Below are 26102 nucleotides of genomic sequence, written 5' to 3'. Positions count from 1 at the left end.
AACCAAGTAGGTTTCCATTAACACAATGTAACTAATTAATTGATTAATTATATTAACCAATTAATAAATTACTTGTATTAACTCATTAACCTAAATGATTTCAGGTTTAATTAAACCTAAGCTAACCAACCAACTTAATCAATCCATCCTCAAAGAATCGAATCAATTAAGGTATTGTTTTATCAAAGTTCTTAACAGAAATAGAATAGGACTAATCCATTAGCCTTAATCATAAATCAAAACCTAACCCAAACAGATCCTATTCATGCAACATCCTAATTAAACTAACAGCATACATCATAACTCAAACCAATTGCTCCAACTCGTTGCTAATCAACAGAAAGCTAACAAGGAAAACTTACCTCCAAAAGAATCAGTTCCTTATCCTCAATTCTGCTGACTCCTTTGATTACCCAATCCGACAACCTAATCAATTCAAGAAACTGATCACTTTCAATTGAAACAGTACCCAACTTCTTGATCTCAAACCATTTACAGTTTAATTAGTTCAACAAGGAGGAGCTCACCACTGGTTCAATTCAAGATCTTTGCCCTAGATCCACTTGGTTCCTCTTCCTTTCTTCCTCACAGCCGAAACCAAAGAATTCCACCGATTCAAGATCAAGCTCTGGAAACCTAAAACAACATAGATCTAAGCCCAAAAATCAAGCACTACTCGAAATCCAATCCAAACTACACTTACCAATTAGTTTCTTCCAGATCTTCTTCCTTTCTCCATTTCTTGCTTCGCGACCGAGCCCCAACAAAACCCATAGCCGGCCAAAACCCGAAATCATTCCCGATCTAGGTTCTGAAATTCAAGAAAAATCGAGATCTCAACTCAAGAACCAATCTAAATAAAAAATCTAACTCGAAATCCCTTACCGATCCTCTCCTTCTTCTCCGATTCGTGTCGTCGCTGCCCTCCGAGAATCCGCAGCCACACCGAAGCAGATACGAGGTTCTGCTTCTCGCGAGAGGAGCCCTTCACCGATTAAGGTTGCCTTGCTCTCCTTCGTTGCTAGCTTCGACAAATGGGCGCCCGTGGTCGCGCGATCACGAACAAGGGAGGAGAACAGAGGACTTGCGTGCGAAGCAGAGGAAGAAATCGCGGGGTTCGGGAAGGAGGTGTCGCGATGGCTTCTTATCGGGTTCTTATCAGATACGGATCCATTTTAAGCCTAAAAACCTTTAACCCATTAACCCATGAATAGCTAATTGGGCCTTATAATTGGGCTTGTTAACTTGAGCTATTGGGCTTTTAAATTTGGTTCATTTAATTAACTTAAGAATTAATTGTATTTAGGGTTAATTTATAAATAAATTACTCCCTAATGTTTGGTATTTTACACTAACTGCCGCCGTTCCCTGCTAATCAGTGTCATCTCCTTTCTTCCTCAAGTCGCCGTGAATTGTAGGCTATTAGGGCTTTGGATTTGAGGTGAATTCTTGTCTTAAATCTGATGTTTACTTTGTGTAAATTTGGTGGGATGGATTGATCGAAATGTCTTGGATTTGGGTTGGGTACTGTTCAATCGAGATTTATGGATTACTATTGGTTCTATTGATGTTTATTGGAATGGTTAGAGCTAGATTTTTGTACAGGTTTCGGTTATGGACTGATCAGTGTGAGGGGTTGGCCTTACCCTGTTGAAAATGAGTGTTGATCTGAGGGATTAGTTGGGTTTGATGGAGCTAATCAGATTTATGAATTTGATTAGGTTTTGCCGGGAGTGTGGGTTGATCTTTGAACTGGTATGAGAGTTGTTTTGTTCGGTAAGAATGAGATTGAAGGATCGGGTTATGTTTCGATGTTGAAGGATTGGATAGGTTGTTGATGTTGAATCTATTGACTGGGTTTGTTGGACTCAAATTTGTTCTTAGCTTGAGAATTGGGGGTAATCGATTAGGTTGGTTATGGTGGCTTGGAATTGATCTGTTGGGAACCGGTTAGGGTTAAGTATGGAATGAGTATAATTAAATGCATATGATTAGTGGTGATTCAGATTTGTTTAACATTGGATTCGGTTAAATTTAGGGTTAATAGATTTAAATTAATTAGGTTATGGGTTGGGCTGAATCAAGTTGTTTTAGATAGTTGAGTTGATGAGTTGGGTTTAGTTGTAAGAATTGGATCATGGATTCGGATGTAATGAATCCAAAATTGGGTTAGGTGTGGTATAATTTTAATTGTGATTTGGTTAGGTTAATTTTGATTGGATTAGATTAATCTTAAATTCGGCTAGGTCTATGTATTTATAAATGGATGTTGTTTACCCATTCTTGCAGGTCCTTGATTATTGATCCTAATACCTACGTGGTTTATTTTCTGGTGGTTCTATTATTGACGGTCGTCTGATTCAGGTGGGTACTCTATACTTGGTCATTATAGGTTTTTTTAGTGCATGTTTTATTATTGTTGTTATCTATCCTATTGATACTTCTGCTATTTGTGCTATTTATCTAGTTGATATTTTTTGATATTCGTTACTTGATACTTGCCAGTTGATATTATCTTGTTGATACTCCTATTACCTATGTTAGTTATCTAGTTGATATCCTGTTCGTTGTTTGATACATGTTGGTTAACCTCTGATTGATCTATCTACTGATAGTACAGTCTCAACTTTTGTATCGTTGATCTATGATGACTCATCTTGATTCATGTTGATTGTTGTACCTATTATATGTTGGGATGATCATCATAACATCTACATGCTAGTTGTAGTTGTTATTGATAGCATGTTGGCTGTAGTTGTTGTTGGCACTCACCTGACACCATGTTGTGATGACACATGGGTGAGAGCACCAGTTGCGCCATAGTTGGGTACGATCAGAACTTGCTATATTACCCTTCTGAGATACACTGCTCGCTCCCCACCTGATTAGGGTGGTTAGTTGTTGAAGCCTGTGTAGTATGTCCTATTTGGCGTCTCAGTTCACTGCCCTGGGGTGTGACTGGGAGTGGCGAGTGCAGACAGTAACCATGCATGTTGCCTGTGATGTGTGTTGCATATCTGCATGTATTTGCTATTATTATTATTATTATTATTATATTGCATTGTTATTTACAACATATTTGTGTGTGACTGTTGCACTTGGTTGATATATTCCTATTGCATTGTATGACATGACATGCACTACTTGATTTTGCATGATTCCTATATCTGTTATATAGTATTGATCTTTCCTTATGTATCACTTGTAGATACTATATATCTTCTGTTATTTCTGTTGATATTATTCCTGCTGATTTATCTTTACATGCACTTCTATCCTGTATTCCACTGAGTATCTGATGCTCACTACCCAGACCTTGGGGTTGCCTTGTCTTCTCCTTAAGTAGCAGATAGGTTTCATTTGGAGCTTGGAGATCTGTCCGGCTGTATCCATCTCACAGCAGAGGAGGTTGTATGTAGTGGTTTGTATGGTTTCTAGTTGTATTGGGTTATGGACTTTTATTCGTGGACTTAGACTTGTAGAGTACTTATGTGCTTGGTTGTGGTATGGATTTGATACTGTTTCTATTGCGAAACTTTTGCTATTTTATGTGGATTTGTCGTATACATGTTTCATTTTTTTGGTACATGTAATAGTTTAATAGTTTTTGACCGTGTGGGCCTTATTCTTATCGGTATGCATCTGTGATGTATATGTGGGGGACTTGTAGTCCTTATTATGGCTGTTTTGGCCTTTTGTCTATATGTATTCAGAAAAATTATTATAGTTACAGGGGAGATGTTGTCGAAATTTTTCGGATGGTCATCTCTCAGGACGTGACATAAAATCTGATTGGACCAGACAAATAACAAATGATGGAATTCGTCTTATGAAGATGAAATGAACGAAATTAATTTCGTTCAAATCGAAGGTCGTTCAGTTATTGAACCAAATAATTTGATTTTGAACCAAATTAAACCAACTTAGTTTGGTTCATAATGGAAGAGATTTTGGCAAAACTGAAGAGATGAATAGTTTCCTCTTGTGAAGACGAAACGAATGAAATTGATTTGGGTCAAATTGAAATTCATTTGATTAGTGAATCAAGCGATTAAATTTTGAACTTGGTTTGCTACAGTAAACTTTAGAAATTCGATTCGCTATAATATCGATCTAAACCAAATCTGGTTTAGCTTAAAACCCTAATCCCGCTGCTTCCTGTAGCTTCTCTGACGTGGGATGCGCGCGATAAACAGAGGATCCCCCTGTTTATCTTTTTTTTTTATGAAAGTAAAATATATATCATCAAGAAAATAGCACAGGTATACAGGGGAGGTCAATGACGCTATCTCATGTCATATCTGACGAAATGTCAGATCTGAGTAAGTGTCATGGTCAATCATGTATGTGCTCTCATGTGTACCAATAATATCAGTGTATCTCACTCCCTATCTAACGTGCAGGTACCCCTGCTTATGCATCCGTCATGTCTATGTCCCCTGCCAGCATGGGGCCCCCATCACAGCGAAGTCGGTGTCGCAGCGTCCGCCACCTCATCATCCATCCTCCTCAGCAGGCAGCACCGAATCCCCCTGTTTATCTTCTTCCCATGGCACGCTGCCGTCCGTCGCTTCCCCACTCGCTCGGCTGGCTGTTCGCCAGAGAGGAAGAAGACGTCTAAACCCTAGCTGGACTGCGGCCAATCACTTCATCCTCGCGACAGCCGTCCTGTAGCTTCTCTTCTGCAGTGACAAAATAGAGATACAGGGTTTTCTTCTTCCCCGCTATGCACCGCCGTCCACGCCTCCCATCCGTGTGAGGGCGTCGCCGTACCGGAGATCCCGCCGTCGTCGATCACGTGAGATGCGATCCCAACTCCGCCTATCACGTGAATCACGATTTTAGGGTTCTTCTTCTTCCAAGCCACGTCGGGCCGTCCGCTGCTTCCACGTTCGGGAGATTGCCATCGGCCGCGATAATTGGGAGGACGGATGCGAAACCATGGCCGTGGATGGGCCCTGCTCTCTCTCGCTCACACCCCTATTCTGCTTTGGCCGAGAGAAGAAGCAAACCCCGGCGCCGCCCTTTGTCTTCTTCGTTTGCGAGAAATGTCGAAAACCTAGCACAGCCCTTGCTCGACCGCGTGGGAGAGGAGAGGAAAAACCCTAGGATCTGCCGTCGATCCCTAGTTCTTGCACACAGCCATCGGATTGAGGGTTTGCTATCGGATTGGACTTGTTGTTGGAGTTGCTGCCCCTTGTCATCGGAGCTGATTTTTCATGGGTGGTGATTTATGAAATCACTGTCGAAATTATTGTCGAGTTATAGTCGGGAGTTTTGTCATCAGGATGTTGCCATTCATCCACGATCATTTGACGACCATCTGTAATCCTCTCGGAAGCTTGGGAAGCTTCTAGAGAATTGTTCCATTATCATCGGAAAGAGTTTTCGATCGTTTGCCTTTATCGACAGTCAATGGTTGACCACTGAAAACTATACCGAGAATACGATTCTTTGTGATAGTTAAAAACTTCAGAAACGATCGCGACAAACGTTGTTGTGCGTTTATAAAGTTAGGTTTTCTCTCGAATCAATCGCTATTAATCATCGGCTAGTACCGAAGATGATGATGTGACTCATGGCTTTGGAAGCCATCCGAATGAGAGCTTGGTGTGGATCACCAGTAGAGGCGGGACTTTGACAAGCAGTTCAAAACAATCACACATAAGATAGATGAAATTCTTGATTATGTTCATATAGATCTCTAGAGATCAGCCAACGTAGTATCACGTACAAGATATATGTATTTTGTAAGTTTCATTTATTATTACTCATGAAATGTCTAGGTGTACTTCATGTTATACAAGTCAGAAATGTTTACCAAGTTCAAGATGTGGAAAACTGAAGTAGAGAATTAGACTAGAAAAAAATTAAATAGATTGGATAATAGTACTAAGTACACAGATTCAAAGTTTCAAGAATTCTGTAAGTAGCATGGGATCAAGAGACACTTTACAATTTGTAGGATACCATAGTAAAATGGTATAATATATAGAAATAATGAATAGAACAATAATTGAAAAAGCTCGATATCTCAAATTGAATGTAAAGCTTACAAAGAACTTTTGGAAAGAGGTAGTGAATATGACATGTTTCTTAATTAATAGATCATTGAGGATAGCGCTAGATGGGAAAGTATCAGAGGAGGTGTGGACAGGTAGTCCGACTAATTACTCCAATTTGAGAGTGCTTGAATGTCCAACCTACATGCAATTTCTAGTGAGGATGGATCGAAGTTGGATACACAATCTGGACAATGTGTTTTTCTAGATTATCATAAAGGTGTGAAAGACTTCAAGCTTTGGGATACTATGGCAAAAAAGTGGTGCATCAGTAGAGATATAATCTTTGATGAAAAAGTCATGTTGCAACTTACTCAAGGAAATGAGAAACAATTATTAGAAAAATACAACAACAATATGGATGTGGTGTAGGTGGAGATAGAAACCCATGATTTAGATGGTCCTAGCTCAAAGAGTAAGGAGCAGCATACTATAGTCACAGACGAGATTAGACGTACTATCAAACCACTCACTAGGTATAATTTTGAGAACTTGATTTCTTGTGCATTTATCACTACTAACAGAGATCCTACTATCTTTTAGGAGACAACACTTAGCTCAGAGAAAAATAAATGGATGAGTGCTAAGTTGGAGAAGATACAATCCCTGTATAAGAATCAGACATGAGATTTGGTGGAACTTCTAGAAGGGAAGATATATAAGAGAAAAGAAGCCATATAGAAAATGAGGAAGAAAATTTTAAGGATCGCCTAGTAGCAAAAGGTTACTCATAGAGGAAAGGGATTGATTGTGATGAGATTTTTTCTCCTATGATCAAACATACTTCCATCATAGCAGAATTGGCTTTGGTAGCACATTATGATATGCAACTGGAGCAAATGAACATAAAAATAGCATTTCTCAGTGGTAATTTAGAGGAACAAATTTATATGACACAGCTAGAGGGGTTCAATCAGTTTTGGCAGGAGCACTTAGTTTGTAAATTAAATAAATTGCTTTATGGGTTGAAGCACTCTCCAAGATAATGGTACAAGAGATTTGACTTCTACATGATTCATAATGACTATAAAAGATGCAAGTATGATTGTTGCATTTATGTGGAAATGATTCACTAATTTTCTTGCTACTTTACATGGATGATATGTTGTGAAAAGTATGAGTGAGGTTAATAAATTAAAATTTTTATTGAGTAAAGAATTTAACATGAAAGATTTGTGTGCGACTAAGAAAATTCTTGGGATGGAAATTCACAGGGACAAAACCTATGGGAGATCATGGCTATCTCAAAGTGGTTATGTTGATAAGGTGTTAGACATCATTAACATGGTAATGCAAAATCTATTAGTACACTATTAGCGCATCATTTTAAATTGTCATTGTACAATGCCCAAAGAAAAATGATGAGGTTCAAGATATGTCAAAGGTTCTATATGCCAACATAGTAGGGTGTCTAATGTATGCTATGGTTTGCATAAGATTAGATTTGACACATGTTGTCGGTGTAGTGAGCAAGTTTCTTTCAAATCCTAATCAACAACATTGGGATGTAGTCAAGTGAATTTTTAGATACTTGAGAGATACTGTAGACTATGATATCTTGTTCAATAGACAATATAGTGATCCTTTAATTGTGGAATATGTAGATGCAAATTATGTAGGGGATTTGGATGACAGAAGGTCTACCATAGGATTGTGTTCATTATTATGAGAGAGCCCATTTGTTGGAAGTTCATGGTATAATCTATAATTGCATTATCCACTACAAAATCATAATATATGGTAGAGTTGAAGCCGCCAAGGAAGCATTATGACTTATAGGGTTGGTCAAAGAATTGAGTGTTTGACAAAGTAGAGTCCAATTGTATTGTGATAGCAAGAGTGTTATCTCTTTGGTAAAAAATTAAATGTATCATATGAGAACCAACTATATAAATATAAGATTTTACCAGATCAAAGAGTTGATTTCTTCTAGTAAAATATTACTTGAGAAAGTCTACACTTCTGAAAATATAGTAGACATGTTGACAAAGCTTATTACTGTGGAGAAGTTTAAGCAATACTTGAACTCGATCAATTTCTCTAGTTGCTAGATGGGATACCCTAACTCAGTGTCTCAAGTGGAGTTCTCAAATGTGCATTTTCTCCTCTGGGGTGGATATTCGCTAAGATGGAGATTAGAATATGTGGCTCATATCTAATTAAGAAAGGGGCGTTGATTAGTTGGGGGTGTGAATGGTGTAGGGGTATTTTTTTTATCTATATATCTAGGGTTGTATAAATATAGAAGATGTAACCCTAATTTATTATCTAGTGAAAAATGTGACCTTGCTCCCATGGACTAGACACATCACTGAACCAAGTAAATCTTTACATTATTTTCCCTTATTTTTTTGATTATTTCATATATGTATCATAATTGTTGCATGATTTCAACAAAAGTCATAGCAGGAGAGGAATCTGTCCAAGTAATTGATATACAAATAAACATTGACCAGACCAAACTTGTAAAACACATCAACGTATTAAACAGATTAAAAGATGAGAAAATAAAAGTTGAATCATATTGTTTATTCATTGGGTCCTCACCATTAAACATTTTCCTTATTTTTCATGGTCCACATACTATGATTTAAGCTGATACCTATAGATGACGATGCCCATCTCGCTTAATAAATCAACCTAGCTATGTGGCTCGGCTGGCCCTTAGCACCTCCCTCCAAGTGATCTCAATGCCCAGTGATCCAAGTACTTCTATGGCATTCTTAGTGCCCAACAACCTAAACCTTCCTAAGTCTCAAGATAGAGCATTCGACAGCTCATTACTCATTCGCCCGAATATCCTATCTAGCTCGACAACCCATGTCCCTTATACAATTCAACATCCCAAGCTTCATACATATCTCATGTTGGAGATATTATTAAAGATATTTAAAATTTATAGAATTCAATTTGTTGAATACAAAATTTAGACTTATCTTTATCTGTCAAGATGACCTTGACATTCTGAACTCACATTGTCAAATTAGGAAGGTTGGATGACTGTGTTGCCAGGAAAGGCTGGGCTAACTTGGTTGGCTTAATTGAGCCAAGTGCTTGAGCTAGCCAAGTGCCAAAGCTATCCGAGTGCCAAGCTAAGTTGAATTGTTGAGTGCTCAAGTTGGCAAGAGCACCGAGTTGACTAAGTAGCCAACTGTCGAGTTGTCTGAGTGTTGAGTCAATCAAGTAGCCAATTATCGAGAGACCCGAGTGTCGTTGGTTGAGCTCTCAAGCTATCGAGTGGCTCAAGTAGGTTGAGTGCTAAGCAACTTGAGTGTCAAGCTATCGAGAGCTGAGGTTGAGTCTAAGTGGGAATCTGAATTGAGTTCTACCGAGGTCTGTGTTAGATACAGTTTCCTTGAAACAAATTTGTTCCCTCTGAAATGCTTCAAGATTATGTTGGATGGATGTTTCCTGAGATACAGTAGTTGACCATGATCTCAATCAATCAACCATTGGTTGTTCGTGGAGAATTGAATGTAATTGAATGTTATTGTAGCAAGCAAAAGAAAGGAAGTCAACAATTTCACTAACAAGGAGGTGGAGATCGTGGTGAAAGCAGGTGGATGGAATCACTAGTTTTCTATCTTTTTTCTACCCAAGTAGGAGCACTCCTTTTATAGGCTTCGACGTCTAGCAACGTTGAATGTTGCTGATTAATAGCCGAATAAAGGCTATTATATTCTCTGCCCACCTAACTTAAAACGTCAACCCTTGATCATCAATGGTCAGTTAGTTGTTTCATTTGGACAGTTATGGATTTGTCATTAATATTCAATTGTTACATACTTGACCAGATGTATCTATTTTGTTCAAGCAACCTTTATCCTGACTAGTTTGACTTCAAAATGCGCAGCCAAGGATCACACATGAGTCACATTCAATCCAAACCCTGAATGTATACTCTTGTGGCATTCACGTTCATGTTCACAACATTGTGATTCTATTTAAATCAATCTTCATGTCATAAAACTTTCAATATGAGACTAAACTCACATACACATTTGGAGTCTATTGTTCCATTCAATTTTCATTCACATTTTCAACCCCTCACCCTATGAGAATCTCCTAACATTGACATAGTACTTAATGCGACCTATAGTGAACTTTTGAGGATTTTCCAATTTAGTTTTATTGAACTCTTAATGATTATTCACGTAATCTGTTCTAGACATGGTCCCCCCATCTCGTTTGCTCTTGGTTATACTCTATATCATTGTAAATCATAGTTAGACATGACTCATTGCAAATACATATCCTATTTAAATATTGACTTCCCATCTATTCCATCACAAATCTTACTTAGATATAGTCTCCTACCATACCTTTAAAGCTTTGTTTGGGAGGAGGCGAGGGAAGGGGAAGGAAGGGTAAATAAAGGAAAAGGAATTTTGAACCTTGTTTGGAAAGGAATGAGGGAAGAGAAGAAAAGGATAAGTTTTAACCTTCCTTATCCATGAAAAAGGATATTTTCTTACACTCTAATTTAGGGTGTAAGAAAAGGGAAGGTAACTTTAAATATTATTTGTTTCAATTTTATATCTATTTTAAAATATTAATTCTCAAATAACTTATTTAATTTATTTAATCTAAATTTTTTAAATTTCTTTCGCTGAGCATAATCTTTTCGCTCCTTTCCTTTTCACTGAAATTTTGACTCGTTATTAGGTAACTATAAATTTTTTTCTTTGTTCAGTAAATCCGTATGCTAATCATTCTCCAATTGCGAATATACCCATCGTTTCAAATCACTATCACATGTTGCAATAATATAACATTTGTGATATTTCATGAAAAACTTATAAAATGAAATAATCAGTAGAGTAATACCTTCTCAAAGTGATACGTCGAAACTCGCACGTTGAACACATAGTTCACTTAAAATATGTATATTAAATTTATGAATATAATCTATTAGTTGATCTAATAGAGTGACAAATAATACGATGAACTCTTTTACAAAAGAATTAATTTTTTATTTAAAAAATAATTAATTTATATTTATAAAATAAATATTAATTTTATAAAAAAATAAAATTATTATTTAATTTAAAAAATAAAGATATTTTTATAATTTTATATATTTAATCTCTATTCTTTTTCTATTCTTCCCAAATAAAATAACACATGTTATGTTAATGTAACATTCTTTTTCTCTCAAATGAAGAAAATATAAATATTTTATATCCCCTCTCTTCCTCTCTTTTTCCTTCTCTTCCCCTTCCCTTCCAGGAAGGGATCTTCTCCTTATCCTATCTAAACAGAGCCTTAAGTATCAAATATATCTATCATAATAAGAGGCATTTCTCATTTTTCATTTAATTTTTTTTATTTTATTGTCTCTCTTAAGTTCATACTTAAGTATTTAAGTAGTAGAGACCTAAATATCTGTTCTAAACATGGTCCCCCATCACAATGAATCTATTCAATTCAAATTTTAATTGTTCTAAACGTGAAAATATGCGCGTGACTTGAAAGCCGTCAACGTCGAATTGAACCTCGGATCGCAACCAAATCCATCCGGCCAATCGAAATTGGTCAACGGCGATATTAAAGATCGTCATGACGTCATTTTGATAGTGTCTTTTTATCCCATCCACAAATTTTGTTAGTTTAAACACCTGGGACGGAAAATCTAGAATTAAATATTGAGAAATAAATTAGTTATTGTCAATTTTTTTAATATTTTTTGCACATAGCGATAAAAATATGCACATCACACATGATCTAAGAAAGTGATCGCGACTTACTTTTACATTTTTATTTTTTAATTTGATTTTATCGTCATGTGTCGGGAACTTTAGCTAATTTTGGATAATTTAAGAAAAGTTTGAGATAATTTTGGGTTAAAATGAACGGGAAAAAAAGAAGAAAATTAATAGAAAAAAATAAGAGTGATGGAGCAGGATTAGCTGCGAGTTCTTGAAGGTCACCACAATTTTTTGCCTGCCATTTTTTGTCCGTATTGATTATTTTATCGCCATTAAACACCGCCAGTTGTGCGGCTTTGTACTTTCTCTCTCGTTCTCTTGTTTCCATCAGCGCCGGCGGCGCCGGCGAAGGATCTGGCGCTGTACTGGAAGCGTACATAAGGAAGGAGGTAGTGGGTTGAACATCTCTGCGGTGGAGGAGGGAGTTCGCGCCTTGCGGAGTGGCCGGCGCGGTGGACATATGTGGCGTCCGGCGGGGCGGAGTTGGTCTGAGAAAGGAGCTGCCTTTCGGATTTAGACGGTGGGAGAATGCCTCCGGAAGAAGACCTAAGGCGTTCATGGGCGCCGCTGTTCGTCTTCCTCGTCGCTCCCGTGTTCGCCTTCGTGGTACGGTGGAGATGGCGGCTGACCACGGCGAGGCGGGAAGAGGTCCGTCGGTTGGCTTTCCTCGCGGCGCAGGAGTCTATACGAGAGGAGGCGGAGGCAATGAAGGCCTACGTGTCCGCTTCGGCTGCGGCTTTGTGTGTGGAAAAAGATACCGCAGTGCTGCCGCCGCAATGCCTCGTGTGCTTCAATCCTGCAATGGCGAGGTGCGGACAATGCAAGGTTGTCAGATACTGGTAGGAGCACGCGAGTTCTTTCCCCTTTTTCCTCCTCTTAATTTCAAGTATTTCTTGAAGTGTTGTGCCTTTTGGGGGTGATAGCAGGCTTCTGTCTCCATTTTTGAATTGCTTCAACTAGGGTTTTCCATGTTGTTATAAGTTCCAATTCGAAACCCACAATTGCACCGGAAAATGCTCTGTTCTCTTGGTTGGAGTTGTTTTGTTTATTGCTGTTCGTATTGGAGTTCTTGAATCTTTGCTCAGTCTTTTATTGGACACAGTTTCTAAAGATTTCGACTTGATGTCATCTCGACCCTGCATCTACAATATTGAAAGATTCACTTTCTTTTCTTGTTCATTGCAGCTCTGGAAAATGCCAGATTATTCATTGGAGACGAGGCCACAAAGATGAATGTCGTCCCCCAATTATCAATGATAGCAAATGTGGCTCAATGAAGGTTAATGATTCGGAGAGAATGCAATCCGAGGAGTCTGATTTATCGGAGAAGAGTTTAGCGCCTAATGAAGGACTAAATGCCATGGCAGTTGAGTCTCCAGGGAGGTATTCTCTACTCAAATCGGCATCCCCTGATGCTTTCAGGGAAGCTGGCAAGCCTGAAGAACTCGATCCTAGGTTAGGAGAGACTTCATCTTCTGATATTCTTACTACTAACCCCAAAACTGGACCTGATGCTTACAATGCAAATCCTTTTGCCTCGTTGATTCCTGAGCTTGCTAGATCAAATCCTTCTGCAAATATCACGTCTAACTCTGATGACTTGAAGGAGAAGCCATCCACGGTTGAAACAGAGGTGAATCATTCTACAGCGATTAGCCCATCAAGTTTAAAAGTGATAAATTCTCTTCATGCTCTTTCCTCAAACATAGAATCCCAGACAGAGGAGGAGACTTCTAACCCGGGCAACAGAATTCCAATATCTGCTGCTAGAGCAATAGCTGCCGAGATACACTTAATGGAATCCAAAACTTCCGGGACTTTTCCATTTGCTTCTGATCTGTTATCAGCTACTGACAATGCTATGAATGTTGCATCTCCTAGTTCCCCAAAAGCTTCTCCTGAAGAACCGGTTAGATCATCTAATTCTTTTGTGGCTACAATAAATGCAGCATCAGCGTCGACGAAGTCCTCTGCACCAGGTGCCCCTACTTTATTAGAGGTTAAATCTCAGACACAGCACAATGAGGTTCCAGCCTCAAACATAGAGACATCAGATCCTGTCACTAATGGGGCAGCAATCAAAACACAGCCACTCAAGTCCAACACATTGAGACCCTTAGCATTTTCTTCTAAAGAACTATTGGATAACAGTGGTGGTGAGACTGCCACTTCCTGTGAATCCTTAGAAAGAGTCAGTGCTGTTAGAAGATCAATTAGATCAGACGAAGCTTGTGGTGCTACCTCAAAGGGTCTGCCAACTTCTGCAAAGATAGTTCTTAAACAGCCTACACCTTATAAAACTTCAAGGAATTACCCTTCCGAATTGGTAAGTTGTTCTGTCCTATCACTTAAATTTATAAAGGATATTCAGATGAGTGTTTATGGGTGTGCCAAATTTCAAATTTGTTGGGGTTCTAATGCTTGCTTTACCCTAGTCATGTCCCTCTTGATTTATGTTATTATTACAGATGCTTTTCCCATATCATCTTTTCATCAAACTCTACAACCCTGGCAAGATTCAGCTGCATCCTTGTGGTCTTACCAACAATGGCAACAGGTAAGAAAATTCTGTTCTGCGTGATTTGTCAATTAAGGATTTTCCATGTGCTAGATTGTTTCTCTTAGTTCTTCGATCTTCCTTCTGCTGCATCTAATTCTTCGTAGCTCAAGCAAGGTCTAAGCAAGTGAAATTGTATTAAGCTTGCATGTCACCATGTGGCAAGGGCAAGGCAAATCGACATGTCCTAATGTATCTATTTAGTATTGTTCTTGCACAGCAAATCTTCATCAAAGATGCTGGGTTCAAGCCAGCTAAAGTTGTGTTAAATCGCTTTTAGTTAAGTTAAATCGAGTTTTGTTTAGTCTCCTCCTATCGTCCACACCTTCAACTAGTTAGTTAGTTAATTCATGTCTAACTACATAATTTTTTGGTCTTTTGATATCCATATCATCTTAACCTTTTTTTTCATGTTATCATTTACTCATGATACACCTAATTGCACCCAAGTATATGTTCTATCAACAACTGGTTTAAATATGGTTGGGACTCTGGTTGTTGTTGTTAGCTCACTTCAGCATGTCTATTTTTATATTGCAGCTGTTATGCTAATGCTGTTCTCCAGTGTTTGGCATTTACTCGGCCATTGTCAACATATCTTCTCAATGGTCTTCATTCCATGAAATGTATGCTCAATGGCTACTTGAGTTTTTTTTTACTTTTATTAAATACATAATTTTTTTATAAAATGTGTGCCTCCACGGCTAGGTCCAAAGAAAGAGTGGTGCTTTACATGTGAACTTGAGAGATTTGTGATGCACACGAAGCAAGGTGAATCACCTTTATCCCCACTAGGGTTTCTCTCCCATTTACACAAGATCGGAAGTAACTTTACTCATGGGCAGCAACAAGATGCCCATGAATTTTTGAGGTGAGTTTTGCATCTGAAGTTACTTGTCTTGTCCAGATTTTTTTCATATATTATTATCATCATACTGAAGCTAATATATTGATTATCTTATAAGCTGTTTTTGCATAATATTTTTATATCGTTTGTGGTGGTACATTTTCTTGAATGCTTGAAGACCTAGTTAGATGAGAAATCATCATCGGGGTGATAAGTTGTGGGTTTTCAAATTATATTTTATTGATTTCTTTTCTTGCGTGCTTAGTTTGTGTTGCTTTTGTTTTATGGTATAAAAGAACATGACGAGAGGGAGATCCTGTTACAAATTGGAGTTAGATTACATCAATCGTAGCAAGCATCAAGAACTCATGCACTACATATTTTGCTCACTCCACTTAGCTTTTTGCACCAGACATTTCTTTCCTGCTCATGACACTTGATTGCAAAAGACAATGCTATGCACATTTGAGGTTAAATATTAATGTCTTATTATCCCCCAACCTACTTTTGTACTGTCAGATTAGTTTAAACATGAAGTTTGGCTTTGCTGACTCTTGCAAATTAGCTCCATTTATAAAGTTACATAAACATTCAGTGGCATTATCAACCTTGCAAAATAGTTCCCTAACAATCTTTCTTGCAAAATGCAAAGTAGTCCTTATTAGAAGGTCATACAAAAACATTTAGTGATGATTGAGACATGCAAAGAGTGTTTGGGAACTCTATAAAAAATGTCATTTCTCTCATAAATTCATTGTATTTAGTAGCATTATCTTTATTTATATATTTTGGCAGGTATGCAGTTGATGTTATGCAATCTGAATGCTTAAAAGAAACCAGAGCAAAGCCAGAAGGTGTGTTAGCAGAGGAAACAACACTCATACAACAAATTTTTGGTGGCTACTTGATGTCTAAGGTAATTTGGTTTATAGATCTTGTTAATCTATTACTGATGAGTTTAGTAGATGCTGAATCTTGTTGTTTGGCAACTTTGCAAAAGGGTAAATGTTCGATATTCTGAGTGCAGATAAGGTGCAATAAGTGTAGGGTCAAATCAAAACGTTGTGAAAGAATGATGGACCTGACTGTGGAGATACATGGAGACATTGCTACCCTTGATGAAGCACTTCATCATTTTACATCTCCCGAAATTTTAGACGGGGAGAACAAGTATGAGTGCAACAGGTCGGTAATTTATTGTTTAATCCAGGATTAGTTCAGATGACCTGAACCTAACTACAATTCTTTGGAAGAATACTGAGTTACTTTTAAATATACTGGAGTTACCCTTCCATCTTTGCTTAATAAACCTTTACAGTCACTGTAATTCAAATTAATCTTGGCGAAAGGATATTTCAAGTGAGGATGCCAAATAAATGAAGATAGTAGATGGTAGATTTGTTTATCCATACATCTATCTCATCCTATAGCTCCTTTATAGGAGATGAGAGCACAAACTTGTACACCGTATTTGCATTTATCACCTTTTCAAGTTCCAAAGATAATTAGTGTCAGGCCAAAGCACTAAGCCATTCTTGTGATCTACTAAGTATTTTATATCATATTTCTTCGCTTGTCAGATGTAAGTCATATGAGCGAGCAAGAAAGAGATTGGCAATATTGGAGGCTCCCAACATTTTAACCATCGTATTGAAGCGGTTTCAGGTGATCACCATGGTCATTGCATTTTTTTATCTTTAGCTGTTTTATTCTGAATCGTCCCGACAGTAACTTGAATTTCTTTTGTGTCTTTGTCTTTCTACAGTCTGGTAAATTTGGGAAACTCAACAAGTCCATTCAGTTTCCAGAGTATCTCAATTTAGCACTTTATATGAGTGGAGATGATGCATCCCCCGTTTATCAGCTGTATGCCGCAATTGTCCATAAAGACGATAGGAATTCAACCTTTTCTGGTCACTATGTCTGTTATGTGAAGGATACGCAGAGGAAATGGTATAAGATTGATGATTGCAAGGTATTTTCAACTACTTTCAAGATTTTAAGAACATCAACTAATTTAGATTTACCCCAAAAAAAACATTTTCCAGTGTTAACAAATATATGCAAATCCAGTGAATCACCTTCTAAATTTTAAGCAGGTAAAACATGTAGAACTCAAAAAGGTTTTGTCAAAAGGTCCATACATACTTCTTTATGCCAGGTAGTAATGTTCTATGCACTCAAGCTGCATGTTCTTTCTTTAATTCCCTTCTTTCTTTTTTGTTTTTGGAAAATTTTCTTAAGATGAAATTTCAAATAGGTGCTCGCCGCGTGCTCCGAGGTCAGTAAGGAAAGCAATGGCCTTTGACATTGTACAAGCAAGGAAGACTAAGGGCAAGGAAGCCAAGAGAAAGCTTGGTGGTTACGATATGGAGGAGAGTAAAGACTTATTCCAACGGCAAATAGAGAGGGAGACTGACAATTTTCCACCATCAGATTCAGTCGACAAAAGATTTCAGCCTCCAACTGATTCTTTTAACGATAGCTCTTCTCTTTTCGACGAGAGTTCCTCCTGTAGCACCGAGAGCAGAAGTGATTCAACAACCACAGAAGAGAATTCTGGAGATCTAGACTTCATCAATCCGAATAGTCCCCCAAGTGTTCCTAAATTCACTCATTCAAAATAGCAGTCATGAACAGAACAATGTTGGATCGATTGGATGTTAGTTCTTCAGGAAGGGAAATGGGCCGTGGGACACGAGCACGGTCAATGCCACGGTGGCATACCGATATTTTGAAGGCAATTGGAGTCTATCCTGCCTGCATTGTGAAAGTGTATAAATGTAGAGATGTAACTGGAAATCTTAGGACTGTAGAGACTGACTGTATTAACCTAATTGAGGTCTAGTCTGGTATATTATGGAGAAGAAGGTTAAGTAGGTAAAAGAACTGCCCAAGCATTTTATTGATCTGTTTGGGTTGTAGAGAAAAACAATCATTAGGTTGTATTATGAGCAGTGAAAAGGAAATGGAAAAGGAGCAAAAAATTTTAACTTTGCAATTTCTTATGGCAATGAGGTTGAGCTATTGTCTAAATTTTCACCATGAATGATAAAGTTAGAGATATTCATGAACAAACTCAAAATATGAGTTCATTTTGTATTTGTTTGATATTAGAAAAGTGTGAAACAAAAATGCTTAACACAAGAATGCTCGTTAGTGTCTATGGAATTCTGTTTTTTGAAAAAATATATATATATTTTTGGTTGGCAATCTTATTTGTAGCTCCAATTTTATTTTAATGGTTTTATACTGAGCCAAAAGATACAATATATCTTACAAATTTCATAAAATTTAAATTTATATAATAAATTTAAAATGAAATACTATAATTCTTATTTATTTGATCAATATGGTAACTAAATTATGAGGACAAACTTGTTTCTAGCTCAAAGCTGACAAGTATTTTAATAAACAAATTTGGTCATAATTTTTAAGCTCAATGAGATGAAACAATGGACTTCAACAAAATCAAGCTTGGTTCAGCTTTTTTACAACCCTTCTTGGGAAGAATCTTGAATGGAATCTAATAAAAAAGACACTCATTGACCAGGTAAGATCCTATTTCTTAACCTAAAGGTGAAAAGAATTTTACATCATGGGAAGTACATGACAAAAAAATGGCTGCCACTCGTGGCCTGGAACAAATGACAAGTTAAAACATCCATCACCCTGTTGTTTCAAATTCATACACAAATCTATAATGATAATACATCAATTGAAACTGCAATATAATGCTCCTCAAAATTTAGTTCTTTTCGCAGGACCTTGGTCAATTATTGGGTCTACAGATGTTGGCTGCTCTGAAGCCCGTTGGTTCTCCAGATCTTTCTCCATCTCCGACATTGATGGAGCATAACCCTCAGGGAATGGCGGAGGAGGAGGAGCTGGGGGCAGCTGCATTATGCAAGAGTTCAAAGATATTACGTTCGACATAAAACAAAATACTTAAAGCAAAGCTACGGCAGAAACATGCTTAGATGGCAAGAGGCCCCATGAAACCCAAGACATGGAGAAAAACTACTATTCCTTTTGGAGGTGATAAGGAACAACTACTATATCACATCAAGTTAACTTCAAGGAAATGTAACTTCATGCTAGAAACCATAAGCATTGTAACTGTAGGGGAAAGTTAAACATAGGAATTCTCATGCAGTTCACCCAATGGAAATAAATACCCACGTGTATAGTACACAAGACATGGATTGTTCTTGTTTCAGTTGTTGCAAGGCTCACATAATTATAAAACACACTTCTTTGGTTTGTTTGCTTGGATGTATGAATGGGAGAGAAGCAAGGAGGGGGAGGGAAAAGATAAGAAAACATGTCAACCACGTTTTTTTTACAGCTCCTTTTCCCGTCTTTTTTTTTTCATCTACCCAAGTAAACAAGTTGTTTTTGTTATTTGTCTACATGCCAATTATGAAAAGAAAGGTTGGTATCCCGCTAAGTTTTTGTTTGAGATACATTATTTAGTGTTAGGCCGTAAGTCAAACGTCGCAACATTAACAATTCAAATGTAGGTAGAAAATTTACCCTTGAGCTCGACAAACATTCAGAATGTTTTCTAAACATTGTTAAAAGAACTATAAATCCTATCTTATCCAAATGCTTTGCATTTTCTCCAATGTTAACAATTATCCAATGGTGTAAGTTCTTAGATCCCAAATGGTCGTGGGACCGATCGTGTGGGTCACTGGGTGGCGGATTGGACTTTTTGCTGAAGAGTTCTCAAATCCAACATTCATTTATTTTGTTTTTCATATGGGAATATTTATGTTATCCATAATAAGAAGAAAATTACCTTGCGCTGCAAGGTGGCAAGAATATGATCGACTCGTTTCAGTTCCTTGAGGTCAATTGCCTCCTTTCCAGTAATTGATTCTGAGTTGGACTCTTCGTTTTCAGCATCAGCTGTAAGGCAAATACAAATGATAGCTTCCCATGGAAATAAACATGCAATAATCATCACTAAACACCTTTTTGAGTAACAATTTTATGCATCACGTTTATGAAGCTTCAGAAAGTTGAAGTCATAACGCATAGAAGAATAGCAGCTTTGTGTTTTTACTATAACAAACATGTTAGATAATGACTATATAAAAATAATTTTTAAATTTTTTTTTAAAAAAAAGCATAGAGCAGGAAGGAGACTAACAAGATATTTCTTATAGTATAACAAGAACATAATTGACTGAAAAGTTGAAATATTTATAAGATTAGTGTAAAATAGCTATGCATGAGCAAGGCCTCAAATTGCAAGTGGGTATGTTGTAGCATGTAGCTCAATTCAATGGTTTTAGTTGCTTATAAATGGCACATTCATAGTTAAGGTGTCAAAAAATGCAAGCAGAGAGATTTTCACTTCATGTTTCTAGGTTTCAGGTATATTCAAAATGGACTAGTTTTTGTAGTTGTGCCCAGGGTTTCAATAGAACGTATAGGTACTCAGCCAAATACCATATCGAATCCTATATGTAGCTAGGGTTTCGAATAGCTCCTGTAGTTGTAGCTAGAGTAGATCAAGTTATCTATGATTACACTTTCATAAACGAGTAGCAAGCATAGTTAATCAGTCAAATACCATAACCAATCTTCTCCAATTTCGAGGCTGCGGTATTGAAGGCCTTCGATATATGATAAAGCGCCCTTCCCTGTAGCAAGAACGTGAATTTGAGACTAATATGCCATCGGCCAAGCAGCTCCAACGACTTGGAAGAAAGTAAAAAAGGGAAAAAAAAGAACCCACAATCCGTGACGCGAAGACACTAGCAAGCTGCGGCGCCTGGTAGATGGATCCGTCGAGGATGTAGTAGGTGAGCATGGGGGTGACCTTCTCCGGCCCGTCTCTCTTCTGCTTCCGGATCACGAACAGGTGCGGCTCCATCACCTCGCTCAGCGCGTACTCCGTCCCCGTCATCTTCCTGATCGCACACGCATACACACAATCAGCTCAAAGGCGAGACCTTTAGGTCAAAGAAAAGGAAACAAACGAAGCCGAAGGGGATCTCATCCAACGAGAGATGGGAGAGGTCGAGCGGGTGAATGGAACGCGACCGCAGCTGCTCGTTGTTACAGGACCAATCGTAGAAGGGAGAGAGGGCGAAGTAGTCGAAGACGAGGTTGCGGTCGAGGGGGTAAGTGTTGAGCCAGAGTTGGTCACGGAAGCAGATCCCGGTCATGTCGGTCCCCGGAGGCTGCGGCATCCCGTCAGGGGCGACGACGCCGGGGTTCCCCACCGCCTGCGGAGGTGCTCCTTGAACCGCCGGAGGGAGCGGCGTCGCTGCCATGGCCACCTCGTCTTGTCCAACGCGAGTACGATCGACTCGACCCTTCAGCCTAATATAAACATTGCTGACCCGGCCCACTAAACCGGCCTTTTAACGGCCCATTATAAACTAGCTGCCCTTCTTTGTCAAACCTTGTCCTTCTCTTCGTCAATTTTATTTAAAAAGGTTTTTAAAAATTAAAAAAAAAAAGAAATTTTAGCTCAAAAATTTTTTTAAGTCATTCATAATTTCTTATTGTCTTTCCAAATAAAAAATTCATTGATTACATAATTTGTTTTTATTTTTGGACGTGTAATTAAGAATTAGTTTACAACATTCAATTTTGATTAGATATGCAAAATTAATTGCAAGTCCTAAAGGAAATTGTCCAATCAATTGATGCATTAGGTATCATCGATTGACATGCACGAATCATGCATAGTAGATTTTATAATCGATTGACACACTCGATTATTGATATACACAAATCGTACATAGTAAGTTTATCAATCAAATAACTCACTCAATTGATGTGCATGAACTGTGCATAATAAGCTTTTTAATCGATTAGCTCACTCGACTGTTATAGATGAATTGTGCACGATAGGTTCAACATTTGATTGCTAGTAAAGGTTCAATTGATTCTCCGTATATCAACGGGTTGAAAGTGAAGACTCAATCAACTACGAAAAATTTAATTAATTGAAGTACATTTTAATATAATCTTAAATTTGTATACTAGTGATATATATATATATATATATATATATATATATATATATATATATACAAAAAAAAACTTAATTGAAACAACGTGTCATTAAAATAATCCCTCTTGTAGACACGGGTGGAGCCACGTTATACTCTATCCGGATTATAGCCCGGGAGCTTGACGGTGCAAAGGCTTAAATTTACAGATGAATTTTTTTTTTAAGAAAACGAAGAAGACAGTCAGGTTGTCTCGTTGGCACAGTCCACAGTCAGATATCAGCTCGGATAAATCATCTGGACTGGTTCCACCATTGCTTATAGAAATTAATTTATTTTAAAATAGAAAAAGTCTGGTACTTACAACTTCTGTGACTATTTAACATACGCAAAAGAAGGTTAATATTTAACAGAATTGTAAATGCATTTGTGGTAATAAATACGTGATGATTATTTGATTTGTCATTTGATCAATAAATTAGCCCAAAGAAGATTTATTATTTGACATGATCTTATATTGTTAATATTTGTTTACACTAAGATATCACTCAGTAAGTTAATGTTTTATCAAAATGAAATATTTGAATTTACTATTATCATTCTTATTTTAAGACTTACGAGAGTATATTTACTATTATCATTCTTATTATTGTTTACTATCAATAATCTTTCTAATACAATTATCAATATCAATTTCATTCCTAAATTATAATAGAGAACCTCTTAATAGTTTTTTGAGTCGTGGATCTTGACCTTAATAGCTCTTAAGGACCGACTCTCTTCCACCTTTTATGGATTGAGAGTAACTCTGATGAAAAGAGAAAGATGGGGAAAAAATGGAAAAGATCAAACCGTATATGTCTGATGATCATGAAAAAAAGTCATTTTGGATACAATAACTAATGGGATAACTAAGTCTAAAGAGTTCCTTGTTGAAATTGAAAAAAGGTTTGTCGAGAATAAAAATGTTGAAATAAATACACTCTTCACAAGCATAATTTCATTGAAGTATAAGGGTAAGAGAAATAGTAGAGAGTACATCATAGAGATGTCTCATCTTGCTTTTAAATTAAAAGTACTTAAGTTAGAACTCACAAAAGACTTGCTAGTGCATTTGGTTTTGAGACTAAACTTCATAGTTTGGCCAATTTAAGGTGAGGTATAATTGTCATAAAGAGGCTTGGTCTCTGAATGAGATAATCTTACATTGTATTCAAAAAGAGAAAAGGGTAAAGCAAGATTGATAAGATTAATAGTGCTCACCTAACCTCAACCCCTAAGAATAGAAAAAAAAATAACAAAAGGAAAAAGGATATAGAAACTACAGATATAAAGCCTACGAAGAAACAACTAAAGAGGTCAGATGTATCGAAAGTTAAAGGTTGTCACTTCTAAGAGTTGAAGGATATTTTAAGAAGCAATGCACTATCATGTTTGACGTATCAAGAAAGGCGTGCTTCTTGATTTGATTTGTTATGAGGTTAATTTTTGGTACCTACGTATATTTGGTGGATAGATTCTGATACAACAACTCACATCAGTGTGTTTATGCAGGGTTGCCTCCATTGTCGTAAGTCAAATAATAGTAAAAGATACATTTATATGAGCAACAAAAAACAGTTCAAATTGAAGCAATTGAAAATTTTAGATTATTATTAAATTAATTTTTATTTGGATGTTTATAAGACATTTATTGTACCATCTTTTAAATGGAATTTGATTTCTATTTCTACTTTGATAAATTCAGCTATTCCTGTTCATTTGGGAATAAAAATTTTAATTTATTTCATGATTTAAAATTGATTGGAATTGATTCTTTATCTAGCTGTGATAATCTCTACTTGATTGATATTATTGTTTCATTTAATAAAACACTACAATTAAGGACATGAGGTATAAATAAAAAATTAACAAATGAAAATTCTATTATATTATGACACAAGAGATTAGGTCATATCTATAGATTGAAAATGGAGAGACTTGTGTCAAACAAAATTCTAGACCCTTTAAGTTTATTGATTTAGACTATTGTGTCAATTGTATAAAAGGAGATTTGAATCCAACATAACTTTAGACATCTTAGAACTTATATATCTCTAGTGGGTGAGATATTTATGGGTCATCTATGTAGCTGCTTAGAATGGTCAATAATATTTTATAAAGTTTATAAATGATTTTTCATAATATAACTATCTATATTTCACTCATGAAAAGTCAGAGTGACTGGATATATTTAAAAAGGGAAATGATACTTAGCATGAAAAATCCAACATGAATAGAGCATGACACTCACAACTGCATGCAGTGGGTCCCATTGCATGCCAGTGGGACCCACTGCCAATGTGAGTGTTATGCTCCATTCATGTTGGGATTTTTCAGAAACAACTCAACAAAAGAATCAAAAGTATTATATCATATCATGACGGTGAATACTACAGTAGATATGATAGTTCAGGTGAACAACATCCAAGATCTTTCGATAAGTTCCTAAAGGAATACAGTATCGTCCACAGTACACCATGTCTGGTTCACCCACTATGATTGGTGTTGTTAAATGACGAAATAGAAGGCTTAAAAACATAGTGAGGAGTATGATTTGTCACTCTACCTCACTAAAATCACTCTAGGGAGAAGCGTTTAAGACTGTAACATATATATTTAATAGGATTCCAACGAAAGCAACTAACAAAATCCTTCTGAGTTTTGGATAGGCAAGAAGCCTAGTTTTAAGCACTTACATGTTTGGGATATGTCTAGCTGAGGCATGACCTTAGAGGCCTAATGAAAGGAAATTGAATTCAAGAATGGTGAATTGCTATTTTGTTAGATACTCTAAAAGATTAAGGTATTACAAGTTTTGTGATCCCATGACTAAGTCAATTTTCAAGTCAAGAAATGCTTGGTTCTTTGAGGATATCGAGTTTGTAAGAGGAGATACAATTAGGCACTTCATCTTTCAAGAGAAATATGTTGATATTTCCATAGGTGTTATTGAATTTTATCAAGATTATATTCTTGATCATATTCAAGATACAAATAGATCAAGGCAACGTCAAGAACCTATGTCATTGAGGAGATCCATTAGACATATAGTATCGGACGATTACATTATGTTTTGTCAAGAATATGAGGTTGGCATTGGAGTAATAGCAGATAATCCAATCAACTTTCATCAAGTCATGCAAAGTTCTAACTCTCAAAAGTGGATTGATATCATAAATGAAGAGATGAAGTCCATGAACGATAATAATATTTGGGATCTTATCCCATTAGCAGAAGGCGAGAAGTTCATTGGCTGCAAATGAATATTTAAAACGAAGAGGTATTCTATAAAGGCAATATAGAGAGGTATAAAATTCATCTGATCACAAAAGGCTTTAGACAAAAAGAAAACATCGACTATAAAGAGATTTACTCATCAATTTCTTCAAGAGGCTCTTTTAGGATCATAATGACATTAGTGACGCATTTTGATCTTGAGTTATATTAGATGGATATGAAGATCATCTTCCTCAATGGTGGCATTGATGAGATGACCTATATGGTGGAACTAAAAAACTTTATGTCGGGAGATTCAAAAAATCTAGTGTACGAACTTAAGAAATCTATATATGAGCTCAAGCAAGCATCTCAATAATAATATTTTAAATTTCATCAAGTGATCGTCTCATTTGATTTTATGATGAATTTGGACAATGATTATATATACCATAAATTTTGTAGGAGCAAATATATTTTCTTGGTTTTATGTGTTGATAATATTTTATTTACTAGCAATAATATACACTTGTTGCATGAAATCAAGAGATTTCTAACTAAGAATTTTGAGATAAAATATTTTGATGATGCTTCTTTTATGTTAGGAATACAAATACTTTGAGATCACTCTCGAGGTACTCTTTCATTATCACAAAAAGAGTTATGAAGAAAAGGTTCTAAAAAATATGATAT

At 36.7% G+C, this 26102-nt stretch overlaps 2 protein-coding genes across 2 annotated transcripts; one reads left to right on the top strand and one right to left on the bottom strand.

Moving 5' to 3' along the window:
- The first annotated feature begins 12298 nt into the window (after positions 1-12298).
- LOC141843193 (ubiquitin carboxyl-terminal hydrolase 17-like) lies at positions 12299-18148 on the top strand. The gene is made up of 11 exons (XM_074731234.1): positions 12299-12609; positions 12956-14096; positions 14239-14327; positions 14868-14953; positions 15036-15198; positions 15970-16090; positions 16202-16359; positions 16755-16839; positions 16940-17149; positions 17274-17335; positions 17435-18148. Exons 1-11 carry the CDS (start codon positions 12299-12301, stop codon positions 17799-17801), a joined length of 2793 nt encoding a protein of 930 aa, XP_074587335.1. The 3' UTR covers positions 17802-18148.
- Positions 18149-18640: 492 nt separating this feature from the next.
- Positions 18641-21474, bottom strand: LOC141843352 (mediator of RNA polymerase II transcription subunit 6). Its single transcript, XM_074731434.1, has 5 exons — positions 21193-21474; positions 20924-21098; positions 20759-20828; positions 19979-20088; positions 18641-19071 (listed from the first exon to the last, which is right to left on the bottom strand). The coding sequence occupies exons 1-5, from the start codon at positions 21462-21464 to the stop codon at positions 18916-18918; spliced, it is 783 nt and encodes a 260-aa protein (XP_074587535.1). The 5' UTR covers positions 21465-21474; the 3' UTR covers positions 18641-18915.
- Positions 21475-26102: the final 4628 nt, after the last annotated feature.

The sequence above is a fragment of the Curcuma longa genome, chromosome 12 (genome assembly GCF_044706935.1).
Source record: "Curcuma longa cultivar G26 ecotype Majalengka, Jawa Barat chromosome 12, ITB_CL_G26_1.1, whole genome shotgun sequence".
Classification (NCBI taxonomy): Eukaryota; Viridiplantae; Streptophyta; class Magnoliopsida; order Zingiberales; family Zingiberaceae; genus Curcuma; species Curcuma longa.
This window is presented reverse-complemented; position numbering and strand designations above follow the sequence as displayed.